This window comes from Dama dama, chromosome 33 (assembly GCF_033118175.1).
Source record: "Dama dama isolate Ldn47 chromosome 33, ASM3311817v1, whole genome shotgun sequence".
Lineage (NCBI taxonomy): Eukaryota > Metazoa > Chordata > Mammalia > Artiodactyla > Cervidae > Dama > Dama dama.
This window is the reverse complement of record NC_083713.1, coordinates 39,107,300-39,135,126: the sequence shown is the minus strand read 5'-3', so window position 1 is coordinate 39,135,126 and position 27,827 is coordinate 39,107,300. Positions and strand designations below refer to the sequence as shown.

The following is a 27,827-nucleotide window of genomic DNA, read 5'->3' as shown; positions in this document are numbered from 1 at the left end:
TCCAGGTGGTAAGAAAAACAGAAATAGTAATTTTGCTGAAAAATCTTGAGTGCTCAAAGCAAACAATGGGATTTATGGTACACATTTCAAAAACACTGAATGGTATAACAGCTGACAAGTGAATATACTTAAGGATTATAAGTTAGTGTATTTATATTATTCTACCAATTAAATACACAAATTGTAACCTAATTGTTAGTTCTAAAGACTCAACATTATACATAAAGAATCTTTAACAGCTGTCAAAATTGTCTACTTTTTCTTTCCTATAAATGTCTCAATTGGGAACAGTAAACACAAAAAATAGGAATATATGGCTTTCATTAAAATAGGAATGACAGAAATTAGGCAACATTGTATCCTATTAATAGAATGCTGGGTCACTAGAATCCTCATGGAAAACACACAGTTGCCAGTGATGCTAACCAAACAGAAAGAAGGTTTTTCCCAAGGAAAAGCATGCAAAGTATGCTTCTGCAGAGAGGGAAGAGTTATAGCTTCCTGACTCCTCCATTGCTTGAGATTCTGGAAAGTGCTTATCAGCTAACCTGATACATGTATACAATAAACACCTAGTGTGGAGGAAGTTACTGGGAGGTAGGTGAGTTACAGGTGAAATCCCAAGTTTCCCTGACCATTTGCCCAAAACCAGGCCTCAGACTTCCTGAAGGTTCCCTCAACATACGTGCAACCACACCACACTTGTATTTGGGGGGTTCTTATATTAAACATGGTGTGAAAACCACAGTTACAAATCTATTTCTCTAGAGTCCATGCCTGATGCTTGATGAGTTACCATTTAGCCAACAACCATGAGGTATATATTTTTGTATATTTTGTAACTGGGATATCTGGCATATATAAGTTATGACATTATGAAATACAATCTGTTCTTTTTGACCAGTGTCATGGACTTAGGGTTTTTTACAGATTCAACTAGTTCTAGTTATTATAATCATGGCCTTCTTTTTCATGTTTGAATGAGCAAAATTCAACCAATAAAAGGTCTTTGAGCTGGCATTTTTGTCAGTACTTCTAAACATCTTGGAAAGTATTCTTGCTTTCCCACAACAATAATATATTCCAGATCAATGTTATTTATTGACAGCAAACATGAATGTATTCTTCTCCAAAGAATTCTGGCTCATTTTAGTTGACAATAGTATCTGCAGAAGACCAATAAGCAAGTTATTTAAATTCAGAGAACCTTACTTTCTCTCTACAATGAATATTTTAGAACACAGTGAGCACTGAGATATTTTCGAGATACCATTACCCATTATACAGAACCAAAGCTTCATGGAGAAATCATTCATTTTAAGTCTGGGTGAAGAAATGAACAAGACACACATATAGTATCTTATAACAGAAAGAAAATAAGCACTCAAAAAATGAACTACCCAGAAAAAAATTTAACAAAAGAAGTGCAAGACTTCTACACTCTGAAGCTATAAAACACTGTTGAAAGAAATTAAATTATGAAGATCTAAACAAATGGAAAAATAGTCCATGTTCACAAACTGAAACACTTAACATAGTTAAAATGGCAATATTCCCTAAAATGTTGAAGTGATTCAGCACAATCCACGACCAAATCCAAGCTGCTTTTTTTTCCTCCCAGAGGTCAAGAAGCTGATCCTAACATTCATATGGAAATAAAAGGGATGTGGGATTCATGCTGAGGTTTGACAGAAAACAACAAAATTCTGTAAAGCAATTATCCTTCAATTAAAAAATAAATAAATTTAAAAAAAGAGACACCCAGGAAAGCAAAAACAATATTGTAAAGAAAGAATAAAGTTGAAAACGTCACACTTCCCAACTTTGAGACTAACTACAAAGCACCAAGTATTAACACAGTATGGGGACTTCCCTGGTGGTCCAGTGGCTAGGGCTCCTTGCTCCCAGTGCAGGAAGCCTAGGCTGGATAACTGATCAGGGAGCTGGATCCCACGGGCTGCAGCTAAGAGTCTGCATGATGCAACTAAAGATCCTACATGCCACAACTAAGACCCAGAACAGTCAAATAAATTTTAAAAGAGAAAAGAAAAAAGACAGTATGGTACAGGCCTAAGCACAGATTTATACATCAATGAAAAGGAACTGAAAATCCAGAATTAAACCCTTATATGTAAGGTAAATTGATTTTTAACAAGAGTACCAAGAGAATTGAGTGGGGAAAGAAGAACGTTTTTAACAAATGGTGTTAAAGAAACTAGATATCCACATGCAAAAGACTTATTTAGACCTCTACGTCATACCATAAACAAAAATTAAACATGGTCTCAAAATGGATCAAACTCAAAATGGATAACAGAGTTAAATGTAACACAAACTATAAAACTTCTAGAAGAAAAAACTGGAGTAAATCATAGTTACACTGGATTAGGCAATGTTTCTTAGATACAACACCAAAACGGCAAAAGCAACTAAAAAAAAAAAAAGATGAATTGGACTTTATTAAATTAAAAACGTTCTGTGTTCAAGTAAGAAACTGAAAAGACAACTCACAAAGTGGGATGAAATATTTGTAAATTATATATCTAACAAGGGACTTGTATACAGAACATGTGAAAAAAAAAATTCTGTGTGCTAATAAGTAGCTTCAATCATGTCCAGCTCACTGTGACTCTATGGACTGTAGCCACCAGCCTCCTCTGTACATGATTCTCCAGGCAAGAGTACTGGAGTGGGCTGCTGTGCCATCCTCCAGGGGAATCTTCCCAACCCAGGGATCGAACTTCTGTCTCTTATGTCTCCTGCATTGGCAGACTGGTCCTTTACCACTAGCACCACACGGGACTCCAAAAGAAAAAAAAATTTTTTTTTAAATGGGCAAAGAATCTAAGTAGACATTTCTCCAAATAAGAAATGCATAACCCTGTAATAACCCTCCAAATAAGAAACGATAACCCTGTATGTGAGAGACACAGATGTATATTGAACAGTCTTTTGGACTCTTTGGGAGAGGGCGAGGGCAGAATGACATGGGAGAATGGCATTGAAACATGTAAATTATCATATGTCAAATGAATCGCCAGTCCATGTTTGATGCATGATACAGGATGCTAGGGGCTGGTGCACTGGGATGACCCAGAGGGATGGGATGGGGAGGGAGGTGGGAGGGGGGTTCAGGATGGGGAACACATGTACACCCATGGCGGATTCAAGTCAATGTATGGCAAAACCAATACAATGTTGTAAAGTAAAATAAATTAATTAATTAAAAAAAAAGAAAATTACTAGAGCTAATCAGTGAATTTAGCAAAGTTGCAGGATACAAAATCAATACACAGAAATCACTTGCATTTCTATATACTAACAAGGAAAAATCAGAAAGAGAAATTAAGAAATTAATCTCATTCACCATTGCAACAAAAAGAATTAAATACCTAGGAATAAGCTTACCTAAGGACACAAAAGAACTGTAGAAAGAAAATTATAAGACACTGATGAAAGAAATCAAAGATGAAATAAACAGATGGAGAGATATTCCATGTTCCTGGGTAGGAAGAATCAATACTGTGAAAATGACTATACTACCAAATGCAATCTACAGATTCAATGCAATCCCTATCAAATTACCAAAGGCATTTTTCACAGAACTAGGGCAAAAAATTTCACAATTCATATGGAAACACAAAAGACCCTGAATAGCCAAAGCAGCCTTGAGAAACAAGAATGGAGCTGGAGCAATCAACCTTCCTGACTTCAGATTATACTACAAAGCTACAGTTATCAAGACAGTATGGTACTGACACAAAAACAGAAATATAGACCAATGGAACAAGACAGAAAACCCAGAAATAAACCCATGCACCTATGGGTACCTTATTTTTGCCAAAGGAGGCAAGAATATACAATGGGGCAAAGACAGCCTATTTGATAAATGGTGCTGGGAAAACTGGACAGTTACATGTAAAAGAATGAAATTAGAGCACTTCCTAATACCATGCACAGAGATAAACTGAAAATGGATTAAAGACCTAAATTTCAGACCAGAAACTATAAAACTCTTAGAGGAAAACAAAGGCAGAACACTCGATGACATAAATCAAAGCAAGATCCTCTATGACCCACCTCCTAGAGTAACAGAAATAAAAACAAAAGTAAACAAGTGGGACCTGATTAAACTTAAAAGCTTTTGCACAGCAAAGGAAATTGTAAGGTGAAAAGACAACCCTCAGAATGGGAGAAAATAATAGCAAATGAAACAACTGACAAAGGATTAATTTCCAAAATATACAAGCAGCTCACACAACTCAATGCCAGAAAATCAAACAACCCAATCAAAAAGTGGGAAAAAGACCTAAACAGACATTTCTCCAAAGACATACAGATGGCTAACAAACACATGAAAAGATGCTTGACATCACTCATTATTAGAGAAATGCAAATCAAAACTACAATGAGATATCACCTCATACCAGTCAGAATGGCCATCATCAAAAAGTCTACGAACAAATGCTGGAGAGGGTGTGGAGAAAAGGGAATGCTCTTGCACTGTTGGTGCAAATGTAAATTGATACAGCCACTATGGAAGATGGTATGGAGATTCCTTAAAAAACTAGGAAAACCACCATATTGCCCAGCAATCCCACTCCTAGGCATATACCCTGAGGAAACCAAAACTAAAACATTCACATGTATCCTACTGTTCACTGCAGTGCTATTTACAATAGCTAGAACATGGAAGCAGCCTAGATGTCCATCGACAGATGAATGAATAAGCAAGCTGTGGTGTATATACACAATGGAAAATTACTCAGCCATAAAAAGGAACACAGTTGAATCAGTTCTAATGAGGTGGATGAACCTAGAAACTATTATACAGAGTGAAGTAAGTCAGAAAGAGAAAGATAAATATCATATTCTAATCCATATATACAGAATCTAGAAAAATGGTACTGAAGAATTTATTTACAGGGCAACAATGGAGAGAGAGACATAGAGAATAGACTTATAGACATGGGGAGAGGGGAAGAGAGGGTGAGATGTATGGAAAGAGTAACATGGAAACTTACATCACCATATGTAAAATAGAGAGCCAATGGGAATTTGCTGTATGGCTCAGAAAGCTCACACAGGGGCTCTGCATCAACCTAGAGGGGTGGGATGGGGAGGGAGTTGGGAGGGAGGTTTGAAAGGGAGGGGATACATGTATACCTATGACTGATTCATGTTGAGGTTTGACAGAAAACAACGAAATTCTGTAAAGCAATTATCCTTCAATAAAAAATAAATAAATGAAAAAAATAAAAAAAATTTTAAAAAGCCATGGGATCACGATGCCTGCAACTACTATTAAATATTCCATCAAAATAAAAAATAATAATAACAATAATAGTAATAATGTGTCTATTATAGAAAGACAGAGAAAGCAAATATGGAAAATGTTAACAGTTACAAATTGAGGCTAGAAGTATAAAGGAGAAACCTCTATAAGTTTGAAAGTTGAACTTCTTAGTTTTCAAAAAATTTGTTTTTTGAAAAATGTTATTTTTTGTTTTTCTATAATAAATTTTATCAATAGTTTGTTTTATTATCATAAACTATTGATTTAAAACATTTGTATAGTCAGCTTTATCAATAGTTTATTATGTTGAGAGATTCACTCACTCCTAGGTGATAAATGAATTCATGCTTTCTTCCAGTACCTGTATGACTTTTCTTTGTACTTCAATTTTTCACAATTCAATTTTGGATTTATTCTGGTATATGGTTGAGAAATGTTTCACTTCTAGCTTTTCCTATATAAGTATGTATATCTAGTTTATACCAACAATACTTGTCTAAAAGTCCTTTTTTTCTCCATTGTTTTTAGATCCTATTTTAACAGACTAGGTTTGATTATGGATTTTCTATTGTATTAGCAAGTTGGAAACATTGTTTTATTATAGTAGCTGTACTGTATATTTTATAGTCTTTATAAATTTTTTTTGTTGAAATATAGTTGATTTACAATACTGTGTTGCTTTCAGGTTACAGCAAAGTAATTCAGTTACACAGGTGTGCGTTTGTGTTCAATCACTTCAGTCGTGTCCGACTCTTTGTGACCTTATGGACTGTAGCCTGCCAGGCTCCTCTGTCCATGGGATTCTCCAGGCAAGAATATTGGAGTGGGTTTCCATGCCCTCCTTCAGGGAATCTTCCCAACTCAGGGATCCAACAAATGTCTCCTGCATCTCTTGCATTGCAGGCGGATTCTTTATCGCTGAGCCACAGGGGAAGCCCTATACATATATTATTTATATGGTTGTTTAATTGCTGAGTCATGTCCCACTCTTTGTGACCCCATGGGCTGCAGCATGCCAAGCTTCCCTGTCCTTCACCATCTCCCGAAGTTTGCTCAAACTCATGTCCATTCAATCAGTGATGCCATCCAACCATCTCAGCCTCTGTAGCTCCCTTCTCCTTCTGCCCTCAGTCTTTCCAGCATTAGGGTCTTGTTCAGAAGTCAGCTCTTTGCATCAGATGGCCAAAGTATTGGCACTTCACCTTCAGCATCAGTCCTTCCAATGAATATCAGGGCACATTCATGATAGTTAAATGACGTAGCCAACAAGGAAAACTATGCCAACTTCTGGCATAATTGGGATGAATCATAGATTATTACATATCTGTAAAATATCAGGTAAAATTTCTGATTTCCTTTAGGATTGACTGGTTTGATCTCCTTGCTGTCCAAGAGACTCTCAGAAGTCTTCTCCAGCACCACAGTTCAAAAGCATCAATTCTTCAGCACTCAGCCTTCTTTATGGTTCAACTCTACATTCATTATATGAATCAAAGATTAATTTTGGCAGAGAAAGTTCTACAAGGATTCTGTTTACCTGTTGATCTACTTACTGTGTATTTTTCCATTTAGCAGCACCAAAATCTGAAGCCTTTGATTAAATTATGAATCATATATAAATATCCTCTTCAGAAAATTCTAGGCATGAACAGTTAATAGTTGACACCAGTCTTAATAAATTTCACTAATGACTCTTGTTCAGAAAAATTCCTGTGGCTATGTACGGCTTACAGTGCAAGTACTTTCTTTAAGAGAGTTTCCTCTGAGAGACAGTTTCTTAAGATCAGAAAAAATATTTTCATACTATTTATTTGCTGCTTTTGTTAATATTTTTAAACTAACATATCTTGTGTACAATCTAAAACAGTTAAACAAATGGAAACACCTGTAAAATGATGTTTTAAAAATCCTGTATCCTTCTAATTCTTATTCCTCTATTTTTTTCTATGTTATTCTATTATATTTGTCACCTTGGTATGACTAAAATGGGGACCTTAATTATATATGTATGTATGTATGTATATACATATAAGTAGGTATGTATGTATATACATATAAGTAGGTATGTATGTATATACATATAAGTAGGTATGTATGTGTGTTTACAGATTTCCTGATTTTTGTTTTAAGATAAAGTACAAAAAAAATTAAGATAAAGTACATCATAATACAAAAGAAATGTAAGCTCTCTTCATCCTGAAAATACTTAGGAAATCCTAAAAATTAGTAAGATGTTTAGTAAACTTACAGATATTAGGGGCTTATTTCCTTGTGATGCTTTATTGGTATTTGTGTGTTTGTATATATGTAACACAGAAATGTTCAGTGTTATATTTTATTTCTTCTAACTGACAATAGTAGTCTCTACCACTCATCTAAGAAGAAAAATTAAAAATACGCAATCATATTAAAATTAAGTCATTCAAGGCAAATTCAGAGACTGAAGGTAGATTAGAGGTTGTCGTTAGCTGCATAAGAATGGGGAGTTATTGCTTAATAGTTACAGAGTTTCTGTTTGTGGTGATGAAAATGTTTTAGAAACAGCAGATGGTTGCACAACAGTTTGAATGTCTTTAATACCACATAACTGTACACTTAAACATGATGAAAATGGTAAAATTTATGTTATGTCTATCAACACAATTTTTTTAAATGGGTAGCATGATAAATTTTACGTTATATATATTTTAATCACAGCCTTAAAAAGTGGACAGTCACTTACAAGAAGGGGTATTCCCATAAAAATTGTTACATTTACTCATCTAAGATGTAAATGTTAAATATATCATAGTCTCAGACCCCCATTTCTGGGCTAAATTTTACCTGAAAATTTCACAGATATGTAATAACCTATGATTCATCCCAATTATGCCAGACGCTGGCATAGTTTTCCTTGTTGGATACATCATTTAACTATCATGAATGTGCCAAAACCTTTTGATTTTAGCCGAGACAAAACACTGAGGATGAAACACTGAACAACTAAAAACTTAAGAAAGACGCATAAAAGAAAAAAAGGTATTAGCCCTTATTGGATAGAAGTCCTATATTGTGTTTAAAGAGAATCTTCAGAACGCGGACGACGTGCCGCGGCGGAGCGACAACTGCCAACGCTCAGCGCCTGCGACGCCAGTCCCGGGGGCACGTGCCTCGACTTCAATCTGGGAATTCTTTAAGTGAAACGTATTTAAAATCTTAGACCATACCCGGAAGAGAGCCCAGTCAACAATAAGGTGGAAGAGAATGATGTTGTCCTTAAACAATCTACAGAATGTCATCTATAACCCGGTAATCCCCTATGTTGGGACCATTTCTGAGCAATTGGAGCCGGGAACTTTGATTGTACTACGTGGGCATGTTCCTAGTGACTCGGACAGGTTCCAGGTGGACCTGCAGTGTGGCAGCAGCGTGAAACCCCGAGCGGATGTGGCCTTCCATTTCAATCCACGCTTCAAAAGGGCCAACTGCATTGTCTGCAACACTCTGAGAAATGAGAAGTGGGGCAGGGAGGAGATCACCTACGACATGCCTTTCAAGAAAGAGAAGTCGTTCGAGATTGTGATCATGGTGCTGAAGGAGAAGTTCCAGGTGGCTGTCAATGGAAAGCACACCCTGCTGTATGCCTACAGGATCAGCCCAGAGAGGATCGACACGCTGGGCGTTTACGGCAGAGTCACCATTCACTCTGTGGGCTTCAGCTTCAGCTCGGATTTAGGAAGTACCCAAGGATCTACTCTGGAACAGACAGGGATAAGTAAAGAAAATGTACTAAAGTCTGGCGGGTCACAGCTTACTCTGCCGTTCGTAGCAAGGTTGAACTCCTCCATGGGCCCTGGACGGACTGTCGTCATAAAAGGAGAAGTAAATACAAACGCCAAAGGCTTTACTGTTGATCTGCTATCAGGAAAATCCAAGGATATTGCTCTCCACTTGAACCCACGCCTGAATATGAAAGCATTTGTAAGAAATTCTTTTCTTCGGGAGGCCTGGGGAGAAGAAGAGAGAAATATTACCTGTTTCCCTTTTAGTCCTGGGATGTACTTTGAGATGATAATTTACTGTGACGTGAGAGAATTCAAAGTCGCGGTAAACGGTGTCCACAGCCTGGAGTACAAGCACAGATTTAAGGAGCTGAGTAAAATCGACACGCTGGAGATCGACGGTGACATCCACTTGCTGGAAGTGCGGAGCTGGTAGCTGACACAGGGGCTGCCAACGCTGAACTACAGCATGACCTCTGTAACACTGGCCTTGGTAAAACACATCTATCACGACATGCTTTATATACATTGTTAAGTCCTTACGTCCCGCTGGGTATCCTCAGTCCATGCTGCGCGCCTTGCCGAGCCCAGAGTGAGAAGACTGATGCGACAGTGGTCACAGCCATTGCTGTAACAGGCTCTCCTGCTCTCTCCTCTGCACCCTGACTGCCTCTTTTAAACCTACTTTGCGCTCAGCAAGCGTTTAGGAAGTGTCCACGGTCACAGAGGAAGCCAGCCCGCACTGAGCACTTAGCTTTGCGTGTGTGGTGGGGGCCAGGGGCACACAGTGGGGCGCATGCATCCCCTGCTCTGCCAAGCTCTGGGCCGCTGCTCCTCCCTCACACACCAGGGGCTTAGAAGGATTACTCTGTTAATCACCTGAGGACACAAACTTACAGGCGACACTTCCTCCAGTGCTGGCTCAGGGTTTGACTGTATCCCATAATTGGGAGGACTGATGTTGATTTATGTCTGGAGATTTTCTTTAGCATGATAAATATCTAGCTCTGCTAGTTGTAAGCATTACCAAATGATTTAACACTATGAAATCTAAACACAGCACAAAGATAAAGGCAAAAAGCAAAGCAAAACTGAACCAAATGATGTTGAAATTAACTTGACATCAGTCTCAAGGCCACTGATGTCTGTACCAGTAAATGCATATTTTAGAATACTGGAGTTTCGAGTGAGCCAGAGGTCTCCTATGCACATACTCTACAGAGTGTAAGGTAGACAAGAGACGTCTCAATTTGTAAAACGTCTGTGGGTGACAAAGCAGTGTCAAGATTAGATCTGATGACTGTTTATGAAGCAGGCCTCTCAGAGAAGTAAGACACAGCAGCCGAGACCCGTGAGGAGGGGCTCGCTTATGCGGTCCCTGGTCAGTGCACAGACCAGCACTGCCTCTGCCCGTCTGAGACGGGTCCATCGTCGTTAGTGCCAGAGATCAAAACACTGTTCTGCTTCTAGTGATTAAAATCAAAACCTGTATCAGCAAAAAAAAAAAAAAAAAAGAGAATCTTCAACAGTGATGATGCATAAATACTTCCCTATTATCTCAGATGGTAAAGAGTCTGCCTGCAATGCAGGAGACCTGGGCCCGATCCCTGGGTCAGGAAGACCCCTTGGAGAAGGAAATAGCAACCCACTCCAGTATTCTTACCTGGGAAATCCCATGGATAGAGAAGCCTGGCAGGCTACAAGTACAAGGGGTTGCAAAGAGTTGGACACAACTTATTGATTAAATAACAACAACAGATACCAAAGGCTTCCCTACTGGCTCGGTCAGTAAAGAATCTGCATACAATGAAGGAGACCCGGGTTCAATCCCTGGGTTGGTAAGATGCTCTGGAGAAGGAAATGGCAACCCACTCCAGTAGTCTTGCCTGGAGAATTCCATGGACAAGGAAGCCTGGTGGGCTGCAGTACATGGGGTCGCAAGAGTAATTGCATGGCTTAGCAACTAAAACAAAGATCATATAAATATCAATAATAGAAATCACATGAATTTGCTTGAAAAGTAAAAAAAAATACAGTATGCAGTATGAGATAAGAAAATTCCCAAAAAATGAGACAATTTCACCTCCCCTCATTTTAGAGACATAAAAGAAAAAAAAGTCCCTTTTCCCTAATTTTCTCCTAAGTACTCTTTAAAAAACTATTGGTACAGTCATTTAATATAGTATTCTGTTTAAAAAGCAGTTCTTTAAAGATGCTCTTAATGTTTGTGTGCTGCTGCTGCTGCTGCTGCTAAGTCACTTCAGTCGTGTCCGACTCTGTGCGACCCCATAGACAGCAGCCCACCAGGCTCCCTCATCCCCGGGATTCTCCAGGCAAGAACACTGGAGTGGGTTGCCATTTCCTTCTCCAATGCATGAAAGTGAAAAGTGAAAGTGAAGTCGCTCAGTCGTGTCCAACTCTTAGCGACCCAGTGGACAGCAACCTTACCAGGCTCCTTCGTCCATGGGATTTTCTAGGCAAGAATACTGGAGTGGGTTGCCATTGCCTTCTCTGAGTAATGTTTGTATAGCTATGCAGAAAACCAACGATTACTGATGTCATGAAATTAACATAATTTTAAAGAGACAAGTGATCACTCTTTTTTAAATCAAAAAGAGTATAAAAACTCAGAAGAAGTAACAATGTATTGTAATTGTTACATTTTATTTCTAATTTTATGCCTATCATTAAACATGTAACAGGAAAAAACAAAGTCATAAAACAATGAATATCACATATTGTAACCATGGAGAGTCATTCAAAGAAATTATGATTTCACAATTATTACTCGAGCACAGATGACTTTATTCTTAATTCAGAAGGTTAATTTCTCCCAAATCCATATTACTGACATTTAGAAGGATAAAAACAAGCATTTGTATGGCTTTGCTCTTTGTTTTCTCCACTGTTTTCAGGGACTTACACTTAAGACTTCATCCAGTTACTTCTGAGCAGAAGACAAACAAACACTGTATTGTTTACATCCCTACCTAGTGGTTTTAAACTTCTGTTCTGCATAGTATTTAAAAACTGAATACTTACAAAATGAGAACTCAAAAACGTATCTGGAAAAAATTAAAATAAACCAAAAATTTACAGCTAGGAGAGAGACAGATTATCTAGTCTTATGCTATTTCAACTAGAGGATATAATGTGATGTCAGGAACTATGTGAAGCTATCAGAAAATAAAAATATGAAGAATCTCCTAGAGCCTCTATTTTATTTAATGCTATATATTAAAGCAAACACATATTCTGGAGTAAGTTCTTATTAGAAGTACTTCAGTTTAAAAAGCACAGGATCGAAACTTATTCTATAGAAAAAAAAAAAAAAAACAACAACAACAACAAAACCTGATGACCTGAGCAATTAAATGACTTGCTCAAGCTTATTCAACCAGATAGTGATAGAGTGGTGTCAATAATGTAGATGTTTTATACCCTTTCCATTAAGTACATACCAAACACAAATCAAGTTCATAAGATACTAAGTAATAACTCTAATTGCCAATTATACACTGGTGGGTAGTTTGGGGGATTTTAGAAATAGAATTTCTTAGATTTTTTTATCCTCGGAATTTTCCTTCCAGTTCACACGATAGCACACTTACAACCTGAAGCTAACTCAAAGTATTAGTCTACATTCTTTTCTAAAATTTCCCTAAAATTATATTAAATTGCTTTTCTGTAGGAGTAAATAGTTCTATGAATTTTAACACATGTCTAGATTCATGGTCCTACAACCACAGTCAAGATACAGAGCATTTCTATAACCCTCTACTTCCTCCCACAATCCCTAGTTACTGGCAACCACTGACCTGTTTTTCTATCAATATAGGTTTGTCTTTTCAAGAATAGTTTATTAAGGGAATCATACAGAATTTAACCTCTTGAGAATGGCTTCCTCATTTCCATATGTTGCCTTTGAGATTCATTCAAGTTGTTTCATGTATCCACAGTTCATTCCTTTTTTACTGTTGAAGGGCATTTTACAGTATACTATATAATATATGGGATGGTGCATAGCACAGAACAAAATAAAGAGGAGGACCATAGTTTGTTTACAGATTCAGCCATTGAATAACTTTTGGGTTGTTTCTAGTTTGGGGTCATTATGAATAAAGAGTCCATAAATATTTGTGTCCAGGTTATTTTCTAATTTTTAAATGTGAGTGATTTACTATTAGAAGTCTTTCATAAGTCAGATACTTATTCATACAGAAAATGCGGCACAAAAACACAACTTTCAGAAGGATAAGAATTTAAAGAAATACTTTCAATGTTTTAATTACTTCAGTATTCAGAAATTAGCACTAAGAGGACAATTATTTCTACTTATACATGGGAAACATGAAATAGAAAGACTGGATAATCTAACTTTCTTTAAACAGAGGCATACATAATCTACTGAAACACATAGGAAGGGAATGGCAAATAATGGTTCCACTATTTCCTCTTCCTCTGCTCACGGCATAGGTCAATAATCAATGAAGGCACACTTGGCTGTGTAGCCTTTATGTGACCTCAGAACACTCAATACTCAGTTCTCAGTTGTCATCACTACCTAATCAGAACTGGGACTCGACTTGCAACAAATTTACCATCCCTGCTTTAGGGGAAATTATTCTCAACAAAATGTAATCTGTATAAAATTATTTTAGGGAAAAAATAATGTTCTGTAGCACTCTTAATCCCAGGCTTGTTACCTTCCAAATGTGTGATTTTTCATAAAACAGAGCAAGAGAAACAAAGACGGGGTAGTTCCAGGCAGCTATTAGTAGCAAAACAAAATCTAAAGTATATAAGGGAAAGGAGTCCATTTCCTTTTTCCAAAAGAGGGGGAAAAGGAAGATGATAAAGAAGGGGAGACGGGAAGAGAAGAGGAGGATACGAAGAAGAAGAAGAGGGGGAGGAAAATGTTATAGTTGAGAAATTGTTAAAATCTTATTTGTCATTCCATTGTATCAAGCTATTTCTTCTAGTTCTGTGTCTGGCACTTGATAATGAGTCTGTGTTTTTATACCTTCATACGTCCTATTTGTTAGATATCAATGTTAGACTGTAAAAGTGGGACTCCCTTCTTACATTTCAAAAATAAAAGATGAAATTTTAAGAAGAGGTTGTGGGAAAAAATAGCAACATAGGAGAAACCAGTTTTCCCACCCGCTACCCGCAAGAAAGATCAAGGATTGAACAGCTATCAAAAAACAAAACCAGCTCTGAGAAATCTCTATAGTCACTGAGAAAGCTTTAGCAACACAATGGAACAAAATAATCACACAAGAAGAGTAAGAAGATAGCTTCATTTTGGCTGCATTATCCCATCCCCCAAGCTAGTATTATTCAGCACCAAGAAGGAACTTTCCAGATAGAATGAGTTCCTTCTGCCAGGAAAAGAAGAGCTGGCTGAATAACCAGCTTTTCCAGATTCTTGGAGCAGTCCATGAAGATACTCCTTTGGTTTCACTTGGCCCAGACCAGCTAAGCTGAGATGTATAGAGACGGCTGGGTATTAAGAAGAAAAGCAGAGGCAGTTACTAACAGACAAGCAGCAAGAGTGATCTAGATTCATAGATCTGCTCTGTAGGCAAATTAAGTAAATTTCACTATTGACGAAGTCAATAGTCAGCATAGCTTTTGAAGACCCCTGGCAGATTTCACCAGATTTTGCCTCACAGGAATTAGCATTTGTTAAAAACAGCCCAATGCAGCTGCACAAGTGTTAGGTCACTAGCCACCTGAGTCCCTCCTGGTCCCTGCCAGAGTCTGGTGGTCACATCTGCAGCTGGCTGGGGCTTCTACTGCTACACAAGTATAAGACGTAAGCCTAGATCCCCAATGCCATGCTCAGGGCTAAACCCTCCACCTGTGTGCTCATGCACGCCACAGGTCTGACACCCATCATCAGCCTCCACTATAGTGCACATGACCAAGGAGAGCAGTCACAGAAGAGCCCGTAGAGAGCCAGGGCCCTACAACTGTTGGGGGCCAGATCAGGCCCTGTCTGCTGTCACTAGCTGGCACCACAGTGCTCACCTGTAGTGAGTGCCTTCAGCTATGCACCTGAATGCTCCCAGCCTAACCCCCATCATTGGCATCCATCGCAATTTGCAAATTGGTATAAGAGTGGCAGTCACAGGAGAGCATGCCAACAGTCAGGGCCTCCAATAAGGGCTGCCAGGACTGCCACTAACCCATACCTTACTGCACCCGGACCCTTGCTGCCTGCCTTGGTCTCTACATTACAATGTCTGCAACTGTCCCTGCCACTGTATAGGCACTTGGAGCTAACCCCCATAGCCAAGTGTAAGCACACTACTGACTCTAACTCCCACCTCTGCTTGCCCTAGTCCCTAGTTGCTGGACCTGAAAGAATTGATAAGAACCAATAGCCCTTGATGCCACTGTAAATCATCTACAGTGCCCACCAAGGCCCACAGAGTTATTGATGCTCTGAATTCCAACACCCTGAGTCAAAAAGACACCGTGTCCTTGCTGTACCTGGTATTACCACTTGATACTCCACACCACTAGAAAAAGGGCCACAACTCAATCTACTGCACCCCCCAGGTGAAAGACTTCCCTTACTGAAGTTAGTCACTGAAGTCTTAAGAGGTGACTGCTTCTTCAAACACTTGGATACCTATGAAAGGCTACAGGAATCATGAAGAATCAAGGAAACACATCTCTGCCAAAGGAATATAGTAAATCTTCAATTTTGTTGTTGTTGCTTAGTTGCTAAGTCACTTCTGACTCTTGCAACTCCATGGACCATAGCCTGTCAGGCTCCTTTGCCCAAGGAGTTTCTCATGCAAGAATACTAGAGTGGGTTGCCATCTCCTCTTCCAGAGGATCTTCGTGACCCTGGGATTGAGTTCACATCCTCTGCATTGGCAGGTGGATTCTTTACCACTGAGCCATCAGAGAAGCCCCAGTAAATGGCCCCCAAAAAATGGAGATGCAGGAATTGCCAAACAAATTATTCAAAATAATTTTTCTATAGATGCTTAGAGAGCTACAAGAGAACATAGAAAAACAATTTCATGGTATGAGGAAAATAACAGACAAGTAAAAAATATCTTCAACAAGGATATAGAAAACATAAAAAGGAGAAGAAAAATTCTGGAGTTGAAGAATACAATGACTGAACTGAAGACTTCAGTGGAGAGTATCAACAGTAAACTTAAACAAGCAGAAGAAACATCTAGAAGACACATCAACTGAAATTATCCAATCATAGGAGGAAAATGAAAAAAAGAATGAAGAAAAAATCTATGGTATGTATGGGATACCATCAAGTGAAATGATATATACATCACTGCAGTCCTAGAAGAGAAAGAGAGGGAGAAAGGAGTAGAAAGCTTATTTTTAAAAATAATGGATGACTCATGTCAATGTATAGCAAAAACCACCACAATATTGTAAAGTAATTAGCCTCTAATTAAAATAAATAAATTTTTAAAAATGGGTGAAAATGTCCTAAATCTGGGGAAATATCTGGACATCCAAGTTCATAGGGTCATCTCATATTTTCAACAGAAAACAACCTTTTCTGTTTAATAAAACTCTCTAAACCTAGATTCAGATTATCCAAATAATGTATTATGTGATGTGTCAACTAATTTAGATAAAGGGTAAATGACAAAAGTATTAAAAGCAACTACAGCTTCTACAATTTGTTAAGGGATATACAATGTAAAAAGATATGAATGATGACATCAAAAACATAAAAGGAGGGGAGTAAAAGGATAGAGTTTTTGAATGTGTTCAATTGCCATCATTATAAAATAAACTGTTGTAAAGATATTTTATGTGAGCCTCATGGAAACCGCAAGGCAAAAACCTACAGTTGATACAGAAAAAGATAAAGAGAAGGGAATTAAAGTAAATCACTACAGGAAACCATTAATCCACAAAGGTAGGCATTAAAAAAGAATAAAGTAATAGCGGTGCTATAAAATAGCCAGAAAATGATAAGACAGCATTACTAAGTCCTCTCCTATTAATAATTACTCTAATTATAATTAGACTGAATTCTCCCACCAAAAGGCATTGAATGGCTGGATGAATAAAAAAGATCCAACTGCATGCTGCCCATAAGAGACTCACTTCAGCTTTAAAGATACACATAGGCCCAAAGCAAAGGAATGGCAAAAGATATTCCACATAAGCAGAAACCAAAAGAGAAGAGACGTAGCTACACATATTTCAGACAAAATAGACTTTAAGTCAAAAATGGTAACAAGAGACAAAGATGATCATTATATAATGATAAGGGGGTTAATTTATCAAGAAGATATAGCAATCATAAATATATAAGTACTTAACATCAGAGCACCTAATATATCAAGCAAATACTAATAGATTAAAGAGATAAATAGATAATACAAGAACAGAAATGGGACTTCAATATCCCATTTTCAACAAAAGATAGATCATCCAGACAGAAAATCAACATGGAAATGCTGGACTTGAACCATACTTTAGACCAAATGGAACTAACAGACATAAAGAAAATTCCATCCAATAGCAGCAGAATACACATTCTTCTCAAGTTTACAAGGAACATTTTCCAGCACATATCACAAATACATCAAAAAGCAGGGCTTAGCTAACAAGTTTGAAATCCTATCTAGCATGTCTGGTACTGTCAGTACAAGCATCTTTGCCATAGACATCTGTGCCACAAATATTTCTGCCATAAAACTAATTGCCTATAAGGCAGTTTTGCAATAAAATAAAAGAGGGGCATTAAAAATTACATAAAAAACATGATAAATTAATTAAAAATTAAAGACTTCCTAGCAAAATACAAAGTATTTGAATGTGTTTAAAATGTGTATAGATTCACGACTGCTGCTGCTGCTAAGTTGCTTCAGTCATGTCTGACTCTGTGCAACCCCATAGACGGCAGCCCACCAGGCTCTGCCATCCCTGGGATTCTCCAGGCAAGAACACTGGAGTAAGTTGCCATTTCCTTCTCCAATGCATGAAAGTGAAAAGTGAAAGGAAGTCTCTCAGTCGTGTCTGACTCTTCACAACCCCATGGACTGCAGCCTATCAGGCTCCTCTGCCCATGGGATTTTCCAGGCAAGAGTCCTGGCAATGTTATGCAAATAACTAATTTTATTTTGTGGATTGCACCTAAGCATTTGTCTTCCAAGTCTTTTGTTATAGTATAATTTTTTTTTTTTTTTTTTTTTTGCTTTTGATTCATCTCCTGCTTTGGCATTGTATTTTTCTTTATCGCTAAATTTTTTTCCCTTCATTGAGAGGTACCAATTTCCATATACTAGACTCCATATTTGTAAAAGAGATTTGTATTGCATAGTGAAAGCCTTTTATACTATTAGCTGTTCTTAGTTTATTGGCATATGTCTCTTGATATATATTCCGAAGTTCTATGGGAAATGAGGGTTCAACTATATGCTTTCAAGGCCTGTGCCCTTTTTCTCCTTCAATACAGTGTGCTTCAAAACAAGAAACCAACTCTTCAGGCAAATCACTGTTAGCTCAATAAAATCATCAATAATGTTGATAACTGGAAGAAATGCTAATGCATTTCAACAGGCTGAAACCAAACTGTCGACCCCCAAATCGTCAACCAATTATTTTATCTTTCATGGGAAAACTGACTTATCATCAATCAGTTACACTGGAGAAACACATGTGGCAAAGATGATTATGGCAAAAGCACCTAGCTGCTGCTAAGTCGCTTCAGTCGTGTCCGACTCTGTGCGACCCCATAGACGGCAGCCCACAAGGCTCCTCTGTCCCTGGGATTCTCCAGGCAAGAATATTGGAGTGGGTTGCCATTTCCTTCTCTGAAAGCACCTAGAATCCATAACAAATATCTTTCCCGACCACAACGGTATGAAACTAGAAATCAATAACATGAGAAAAACTGTACAACTCACAAATTGCAGACATTAACCAATATATTCCTAAATAACGAATGAGACAAAGAATAAATCCAAAGGGAAATAAAAAAATACAGACATACTTCACAGATATCATTGGTTTGGTTCCAGACCATCATAATAAAGCAAAAATTGCAATAAAGTGAGTCACATAAATTTTTTTATTTCCTTGCACAAATAAAAGTTTTCACATTGTGTGTCTCCTTGGTGCTCCAGTGGCTAAGACTCCCAATGCAAGGGACCCAGGTTCAACCCCTGGTCAGGGAACTAGATAATACATGTTGCAACTGAAGATCCCACACGTCATAGCTAAGACCCAGTACAGCCACATAAGTAAATAAATAAAAAAAATTTTTTTTAATGTTATACTGTTTACATTATACTGCAGTCTACTCTGTGTTCAAGAGCATTGTCTGAAAACACCAAGTACACACCATAATTTAAAAATAATGCTTTTGAAAAAGTGGTGCAAATAGACTTGCTTGAGCCAGGGTTGCCACAAACCTTAAGTCTGTATAAAAAAACAGTATGTGGAAAGCACAATAAAATGAAGTACAATAAAACAAGGTATGCCTGCAGATTGAAAAAAAGAATATGAAACAATAACATATCAAAATCTGTGGGACACTGGAAAAGCAGTTCTAAGAGAGAAGTTTAAAGTGGTAAAGAACAATATTAAGAAATAAGAAAAAACTAAAAAAAAAAACTCAAGTTCACTTTTACCTGAAATAACTAGAAAAAGAACAACAAACTAAGCAGAAGGAAGGAAATAACAAAGAGTAGAGCAGAAATAAATGAAATAGAAACCTGAAAAAAAAAAAAGATCAATAAAATTAAGCACTCTTGTTTAAAAAATATAAAATTGACAAATCTTTTTTTCATTTATTTATATTAGTTGGAGGCTAATTATTTTACAATATTGTAGTGGTTTTTGCCATACATTGATATGAATCAGCCATGGATTTACATGTGTTCCCCATCCTGAACCCCCCTCCCACCTCCCTCCCCATCCCATCCCTCTGGGTCATCCCAGTGCACTAGCCCTGAGCACTTGTCTCATGCATCAAACCTGGACTGGCAATCTGTTTCCCAATTGATAATATACATGTTTCAATGCTATTCTCTCAGATCATCCCACCCTCGCCTTCTCCCACAGAGTTCAAAAGTCTGTTCTATACATCTGTGACTCTTTTTTGGTCTTGCATATAGGATTATCGTTACCATCTTTCTAAAATCCATATATATGTGTTAGTATACTGTATTGGTCTTTATCTTTCTGGCTTACTTCACTCTGTATAATGGGCTCCAGTTTCATCCACCTCATTAGAACTGATTCAAATGTATTCTTTTTAATGGCTGAGTAATATTCCATTGTGTATATGTACCACAGCTTTCTTATCCATTCATCTGCTGATGGACATCTAGGTTGCTTCCGTGTCCTGGCTATTATAAGCAGTGCTGCGATGAACATTGGGGTACACGTGTCTCTTTCAATTCTGGTTTCCTCGGTGTGTATGCCCAGGACTGGGATTGCTGGGTCATATGGCAGTTCTATTTCCAGTTTTTTAAGGAATCTCTACACTGTTCTCCATAGTGGCTGTACTAGTTTGCATTCCCACCTACAGTGTAAGAGGGTTCCCTTTTCACCACACCCTCTCCAGCATTTATTGCTTGTAGACTTTTGGATAGCAGCCATTCTGACGGGCGTGTAATGGTACCTCATTGAGGTTTTGATTTGCATTTCTCTGATAATGAGTGATGTTGAGCATCTTTTCATGTGTTTGCTAGCCATCTGTATGTCTTCTTTGGAGAAATGTCTGTTTAGTTCTTTGGCCCATTTTTTGATTGGGTCGTTTATTTTTCTGGTATTGAGTTGCAGGAGTTACTTGAATATTTCTGAGATTAACTCTTTGTCTGTTGCTTCATTTGCTATTATTTTCTCCCATTCTGAAGGCTGTCTTTTCACCTTGCTTATAGTTTGCTTTGTTGTGCAAAAGCTTTTAAGTTTAATTAGGTCCCATTTGTTTATTTTTGCTTTTATTTCCAATATTCTGGGAGGTGGGTCATAGAGGATCTTGCTGTGATTTATGTCAGAGAGTGTTTTGCCTGTGTTCTCCTCTAGGAGTTTTATAGTTTCTGGTCTTACATTTAGATCTTTAATCCATTTTGAGTTTATTTTTGTGTATGGTGTTAGAAAGTGTTCTAGTTTCATTCTTTTACAAGTGGTTGACAAGTTTTCCCAGCACCACTTGTTAAAGAGATTGTCTTTTCCATATTGTATATTCTTGCCTCCTTTGTCAAAGATAAGGTGTCCATAGGCACGTGGATTAATCTCTGGGCTTTCTATTTTGTTCCGTTGATCTATATTTCTGTCTTTGTGCCAGTACCATACTGTCTTGATGACTGTGGCTTTGTAGTAGAGTCTGAAGTCAGGCAGGTTGATTCCTCCAGTTCCATTCTTCTTTCTCAAGATTGCTTTGGCTATTCGAGGTATTTTGTATTTCCATACAAATTGTGAAATTATTTGTTCTAGTTCTGTGAAAAATACCTTTGGTAGCTTGATAGGGATTGCATTGAATCTATAGATTGTGTTGGGTAGTATACTCATTTTCACTATATTGATTCTTCCAATCCATGAACACGGTATATTTCTCCATCTATTTGTGTCCGCTTTGATTTCTTTCATCAGTTGTTTATAGTTTTCTATATATAGGTCTTTTGTTTCTTTAGGTAGATATATTCCTAAGTATTTTATTCTTTTTGTTGCAATGGTGAATGGTATTGTTTCCTTAATTTCTCTTTCTGTTTTCTCATTGTTAGTATATGGGAATGCAAGGGATTTCTGTGTGTTAAAAATTGACAAATCCTTAAACACAGTGTGGGGAGAAAAAGAAACCTTGTGCACTGTTGATGGGAATATAATTAGTACAGATACTATGGAAATCAATATGGAGGTTTCTCAAAAAAATTAAAAATAGAATTACCATATGATCCAGCAATTGTACTACTGGGTATACATCTAAAGAAAGGATAACAGGATCTGGAAGAGACATCTGCATGCACCCCTACATTCATTGTGGGCTTCCCTAATAGCTCAGTTGGTAAAGAATCCATCTGCAATGCAGGAGACCCTGCTTCAATTCCTGGGTCAGGAAGGTCCCCTGGAGAAGGGAAAAGCTACCCACTCCAGTATTCTGGCCTGGAAATTCCATGAGCTGTATAGTCCATGGGGCCACAAAGCATTGGACACAATTAAGCGACTTTCACTTTCACTTTCAGTCTTCATTGTAGCACTATTCACAATATCCAAGATGTGGCAACCTGATGCCTTAAAAACACAAATTTAAAATTCTGTAAGTCAGAAGCATGAAATGAGTTGTTTAGGATGAAAATCAAGGTATTGACAGGTCTGGTACCTTCTGGGGACTTCAAAAAAGAATCTCTCTCTTGCTTCTTTCAGCTTCTAGAGACTGCCAGTATCTATGACTGCTGGCTGCATTACTCTAATCTCTGCTTTGTTGTCCTACTGCCACCTTCTCTATCAACCCTCTGGCCTCCCTCTTACAAAATCTCCTGTGATAATAGTTAGGGTTCACCAGGATAAATGCCCCATCTCAAATCCTTTAACTTAATCATATCTGCAAGTCCCTTTTGCATATAAAGCAACATTTTTAGGTTCTACAAATCAAGATGTAGATATCTCTGGGGGGCAATTATTCAGTCTACCACAGTAGTAAACTCCAGTTCCACCCAGCTGCCAGCAACCATTGTCTCTTAGTTCCGTCTCTAGAGCTTTGCCTTTTCCAGATGTCATATAAACACAATTACTACAGTACACAGCCTTTGGACTCTAGTTTCTTAGCAAGATGCACCTTGCTGTTGTGCAGTGGCTAAGTTGTGTCCAACTCTTTGCAACCCCATGGACTGCAGCAAGTTAGGATTTCCTGTTCTTCACTATCTCCCAGAGTTTGCTCAAACTCATGTCCATTGAGTCAGTGATGCCATCCAGCCATCTCACCCTCCATTGCCCCTTCTCCTCTTGCCCTCTATCTTTCCCAGAATCAGGGTCTTTTCCAATAAGTCGGTTCTTCACATCAGGTGGCCAAAGTATTGGAGGTTCAGCTTCAGCGTAAGTACATCCAATGAATATTCAGGGTTGATTTCCTTTAGTATTGACTGGTTTGATTTCCTTGCTGTCCAAGGAACTCTCAAGAGTCTCTTCCAGCACCACAGTTTGAAAGCATCAGCACTCAGTCTTCTTTATGGTCCAACACTCACATTCGTCCATGACTACCAGAAAAACTGTAGCTTTGACTATACAGACCTTTGTTGGCAAAGTAATGTCTCTGCTTTTTAAAATGCTGTCTAGGTTTGTTATACTTTTGTTCCAAGGAGCAAGCGTCTTGTAATTTCATAGCTGTAGTCACCATCTGCAGTGATTCTGGAGCCCAACAAAATAAAATCTGTCACTGTTACCACTTTTTTCCCCATCTATTTGTCATGAAGTGATGGGAATGGATGCCATGATCTTAGTTTTTTGAATGTTGAATTTTCAGCCAGCTTTTTTACTCTCCTCTTTCATCCTTGTAAGATGCACCTTAGTAGTAGAAGTAGTGAAGTCACTCAGTCGTGTCTGACTGTTTGCAACCCCGTGGACTATAGCCCACCAGGCTCCTCTGTCCATGGGATTCTCCAGGCAAGAACACTGGAGTCAGTTGCCATTTCCTTCTCCAAGATGCACATTAGATTCATCCATATTATTGCACTTATCAGTAGTTCATTCCTTTTCATTGCTAAGAAGTATTCCATTGCATGGATGTACCATACTATGTTTATCCATTAACAAGTTGAGAGACATTTGTGTTGTTTCCAGGTTTTGATAAACACTCATGTGCAGTTTTCTGTATGAACAAAGTTTTCTTTTCTCTTGGGTAGGACTCTAGGAATAGGACTGCCAGGTTGAATGATAAGTGTATATTTAACTTTCTAAGAAGCTGCCAAACTACATTCTAATGTGGCTGTACTCATTATGTCTTTTCTAATGCACACAGTCATCCACTGAATAAACAATGAAAAAGTGTTCATAAAGAAAAAGTGTAGGAAATAGATCTTGGTTACACAACACTGTTTGCCAAAGTGATAGGATTAATTCTCAATAGAAAAAGATACAGAAGTAAAAATAGAAAAGTATACTTAAGAGCCAGGATAGACAGTTGTACAGGCTCCAATATAGAGCTAATAATAATTCTAGATATTACTTAGAAAATAATAGAGGGGCAATAGTGAATAGATAATAGTTGAAAATTTTTCAGAACAGAGGAGATATTTAAATCCACAGACTGATAATGCACAGACAGAATAAACAGTCACAACCAGATACATTATGATGAAAATATGGAATATTAAAGATAAATAAAAATCTTAAATCTATCAGATAGTACAAACAGATTACCTAAAAGAATGAAAATAAAGACTGATAGCAGGCATTTCATCAATAGCCAGGCAATAATAAATAAATAAATCAACTTTTTATGCAAAATATTAAGACCAGAAATATTTTAGAATTCAAGTTTCATAGGAGAGAGTATGCTAGAAAATTAATATAAAAAAAAGAAAATTAATATGGTCCATATACTGTATACTACATAGCAAATTTAGCCAGCCCTGAGGACCAAGGCTTAAGTAGCAAGGTGAGAGAAAGAGAGATGACAATAGGTTCCAGAAGCTTCCACAGCGATTATGAGAGCCAGGGACATCACCTTAGGGAAGATGTGACAATCTATACTAATTTTGTCTGGAAACTGCAAATTAATTTGCATGATTTTGTTACCTTGTTTCTGTACTACTTATTCATAACAAGTATAAAGAAGTTAAAGCCTCCAGACCTCTTCTCCCAAAGAACTTAACTTCAAAAATCCTTCTTTTACCACCCAGAGGTCCAATCTTAAGTGTTTTTGGTCTGCATTTCTAGAAATATTTTTCAATTACTTTTTTGATTCAAACTCAAAATAAGAAATGTATTTTACATCACAACCCAGAAATTACAACCCCCACACACATATATATTTGAAATATATGCTGCAGTAATAGTAATTACACTGTGCTAAACACTGACATTTTCACTCTGTTTTACTCAACTTGAAAAAATCCTTGTTGTGACTTACTTACTAAATTGATTTCATGACACACCAATGGTAGCAACCTGCAGATTGAAAAGGACTGAGAAATTTATGCACGTATATATAATCACTTTTCCACAACTGATGGTTCCATATCCATGGACTCAACCAATCATGGGTAAGATATATTTGAAAATAATTCCAGAAAGGTCCAAAAAGCAAAACTTGAATTTGCCGTGTGCCAGCAACTATTTACTTACAATTTAAATTATATTAGGTATTAAAAGTAATATAGAGATGACAAAGTATAGAGAAGGATGTGCATGCACACATTATGTGTGTATGTGTGTGTGCTCAGTTGCTCAATCATGTCTGACTCTTTCTGCTAAAATGGTATAAAACATTATACTATTTTCCATAAAGGATGTGAGCATTTGTGGATATTGGTATTCTCAGGTGGTCTTGGAACCAATACCCTGGGGATACCAAGAAACAACTAACTGTACATCCTTTTCATATAAAAATGGGATTATACACATTGTACCTTTGTTACATTGTAACTACCCTTTTACATATTCCTTTTTACATTAGTTGTTAATATACTCTTAGTGTCACCAAGAGTTACACACAGCTGTATCCTCATTTAAGGGTTTCCCAGTGGCTCAGCAGTAAAGATTGTGCCTGCAATGCATGAGACACCGGTTCGATCCCTGCGTCTGGATGATCCCCTGATGGAGGAAATGACAACCCACTCCAGGATTCTCACCTGGGAAATCCCATGGACAGAGGAGCCTGGCAGGCTACAGTCCATGGGGCTGCAAAAGAGTTGGACACGACTTAGTGACTAAACAACAATATCCTCATTTGCATATTTTTCTTATTCATTCTTATATTTTGGAAGAAATTATTTTCTAAAAATGACTTTCTAAGATATAAAATAGAAGCATCTGGTATAGTAGTAACCTTCTAATATGTCATAAATAAAAGAGATATCTTAAATCCTTCCCTAAGAAATTCTACGTTATCATATATAGAATTTCCTGTCAAACAGGCCAAGCTGTCCACATCATGCTTAGTCACTAATGTGGAATTTGAGGGTGGAGCTATCATCATTTGAAAGAATTATGAGTAATGTCAAGATCTTTCTTTATGCTGTAGCTCGACCCTTTCCTATATGCATGTTGAACTAGATTGCTCAGTAGTTTTGCAATATAAATGTTTATGAATTCAATCACAGAACTCTCTACTTTTCATAAGAAGAGGGAAATATGACAAAGTGTTTCCACTCTATTTATTTATTTTTTTTCCCACTCTATTTAAAAGGTATAACTGAAACATACAAAAATGTTCTACTGAGGTTGTAGAATTTTTATTAATAATTTATAGACACCAAGAAAAATATAATTTATTCAAGAATGTGTATCTATGAATTTTAATATATAACATTTGATATTTGACATAATAGTTTAATTAAGGTAGAATACTTATAACAATAAACAGGATGTGAATTTTATAACTTTTAACTCAATTTTTTGACTCTGAAATAATTTCAGACTTAAAGGAAAGTTACAAAACAGGACAACCACTCAGTGCCAAGAAAGTGGTTTCTAAATATCACTTAAAAAAAAAAAAAGCTAAGGGTTTGGAAGAAACAGCAGATTATAGAGCTGGAGCAGGGAAACTACAAGACAAAGCAGAAGCATTGTGTACCAACCAGAAAGCAAAGGAATGCTCACAAACCATAAGGATGGAGACACATCAAAAGGCCACAAGAGGAGCTTCACTGTTGGCTCAGTGGTAAAGAATCTGCCTGTCAACACAGAAGATGCAGGTTTGATCCCTGGTATAGGAAGATTCCACGTGCTACTGAGCAACTAAGCCTGTGTGCCACAGCTATTGAGCCTGTACTCTAGAGCCTGGGAGCTTCAACTACTGAGCTCACATGAAGCAGCTATCGAAGCCCTCGTGCCCTAGTGCCCATGCTCTACAAGAGAGGCCAAAGCAATGAGAAGCTCACAAACGACAACTAGAGAGTAGCTCCTGATCGCTGCAACTACAGAAAAGCCTGCATAGCAACGAAGACCCAATACAACCAAAAATAAATGAATAAAATTTTTAAAAAGTCTATCAGAACTCCAGATAATCAAAGCTGACACAAATCAAAGTGACACAACAAAGTGTTTATTAGACTATAACCCCCAAAATAAAAGTAAGTGAAGCTGTACAAATATAAACCAATGATACATAAATAAGTAGAGGAGAAAAAAAAAAAAAAAAATAAGTAGAGGAGAATAGTCAAATCTTCCCTACAGAGGAATCCAAATAATATACAGAAACTCTCCTATCTGGAAGGTCAATTTTAAACCTGCCCCCTTGCCCCATGTCCCTTCCTTTGAGAGTGGGCTGGAGTTAGTGACTCCCCTACAAATAGACTGAGGGAAAAATTGGAACTTTATAGAGAAGAAACCTAGAAGATACTTCCTTAGCCAAGGTATCAGGTTTACATCACTAGCAGTACCCTATTGATAGCATCTTCTCTCTGACATAATGTGAGATGAGAAGGGTACTTCACCTCTATAGTACTCTTAAAATATATATATATATAATAACCCCAATAAGAAAACCAAAATTGAGAGATATCCTAGAAATATTTCACCAAGACAAAAAATATTAAAATCATGAAGAATAAGGAAAGAATGAGACTGTCACAGACCAGAAGAGATTTGGAGAG

The 27,827-nt window shown here is 37.4% G+C and overlaps 1 protein-coding gene across 1 annotated transcript; it reads left to right on the top strand.

The window, feature by feature from the left end:
* The first annotated feature begins 8,354 nt into the window (after positions 1-8,354).
* On the top strand, positions 8,355-9,572 carry LOC133050854 (galectin-8). Its single transcript, XM_061135141.1, has one exon. The coding sequence runs from the start codon at positions 8,540-8,542 to the stop codon at positions 9,491-9,493; it is 954 nt and encodes a 317-aa protein (XP_060991124.1). The 5' UTR covers positions 8,355-8,539; the 3' UTR covers positions 9,494-9,572.
* The last annotated feature ends 18,255 nt before the right edge of the window (positions 9,573-27,827 follow it).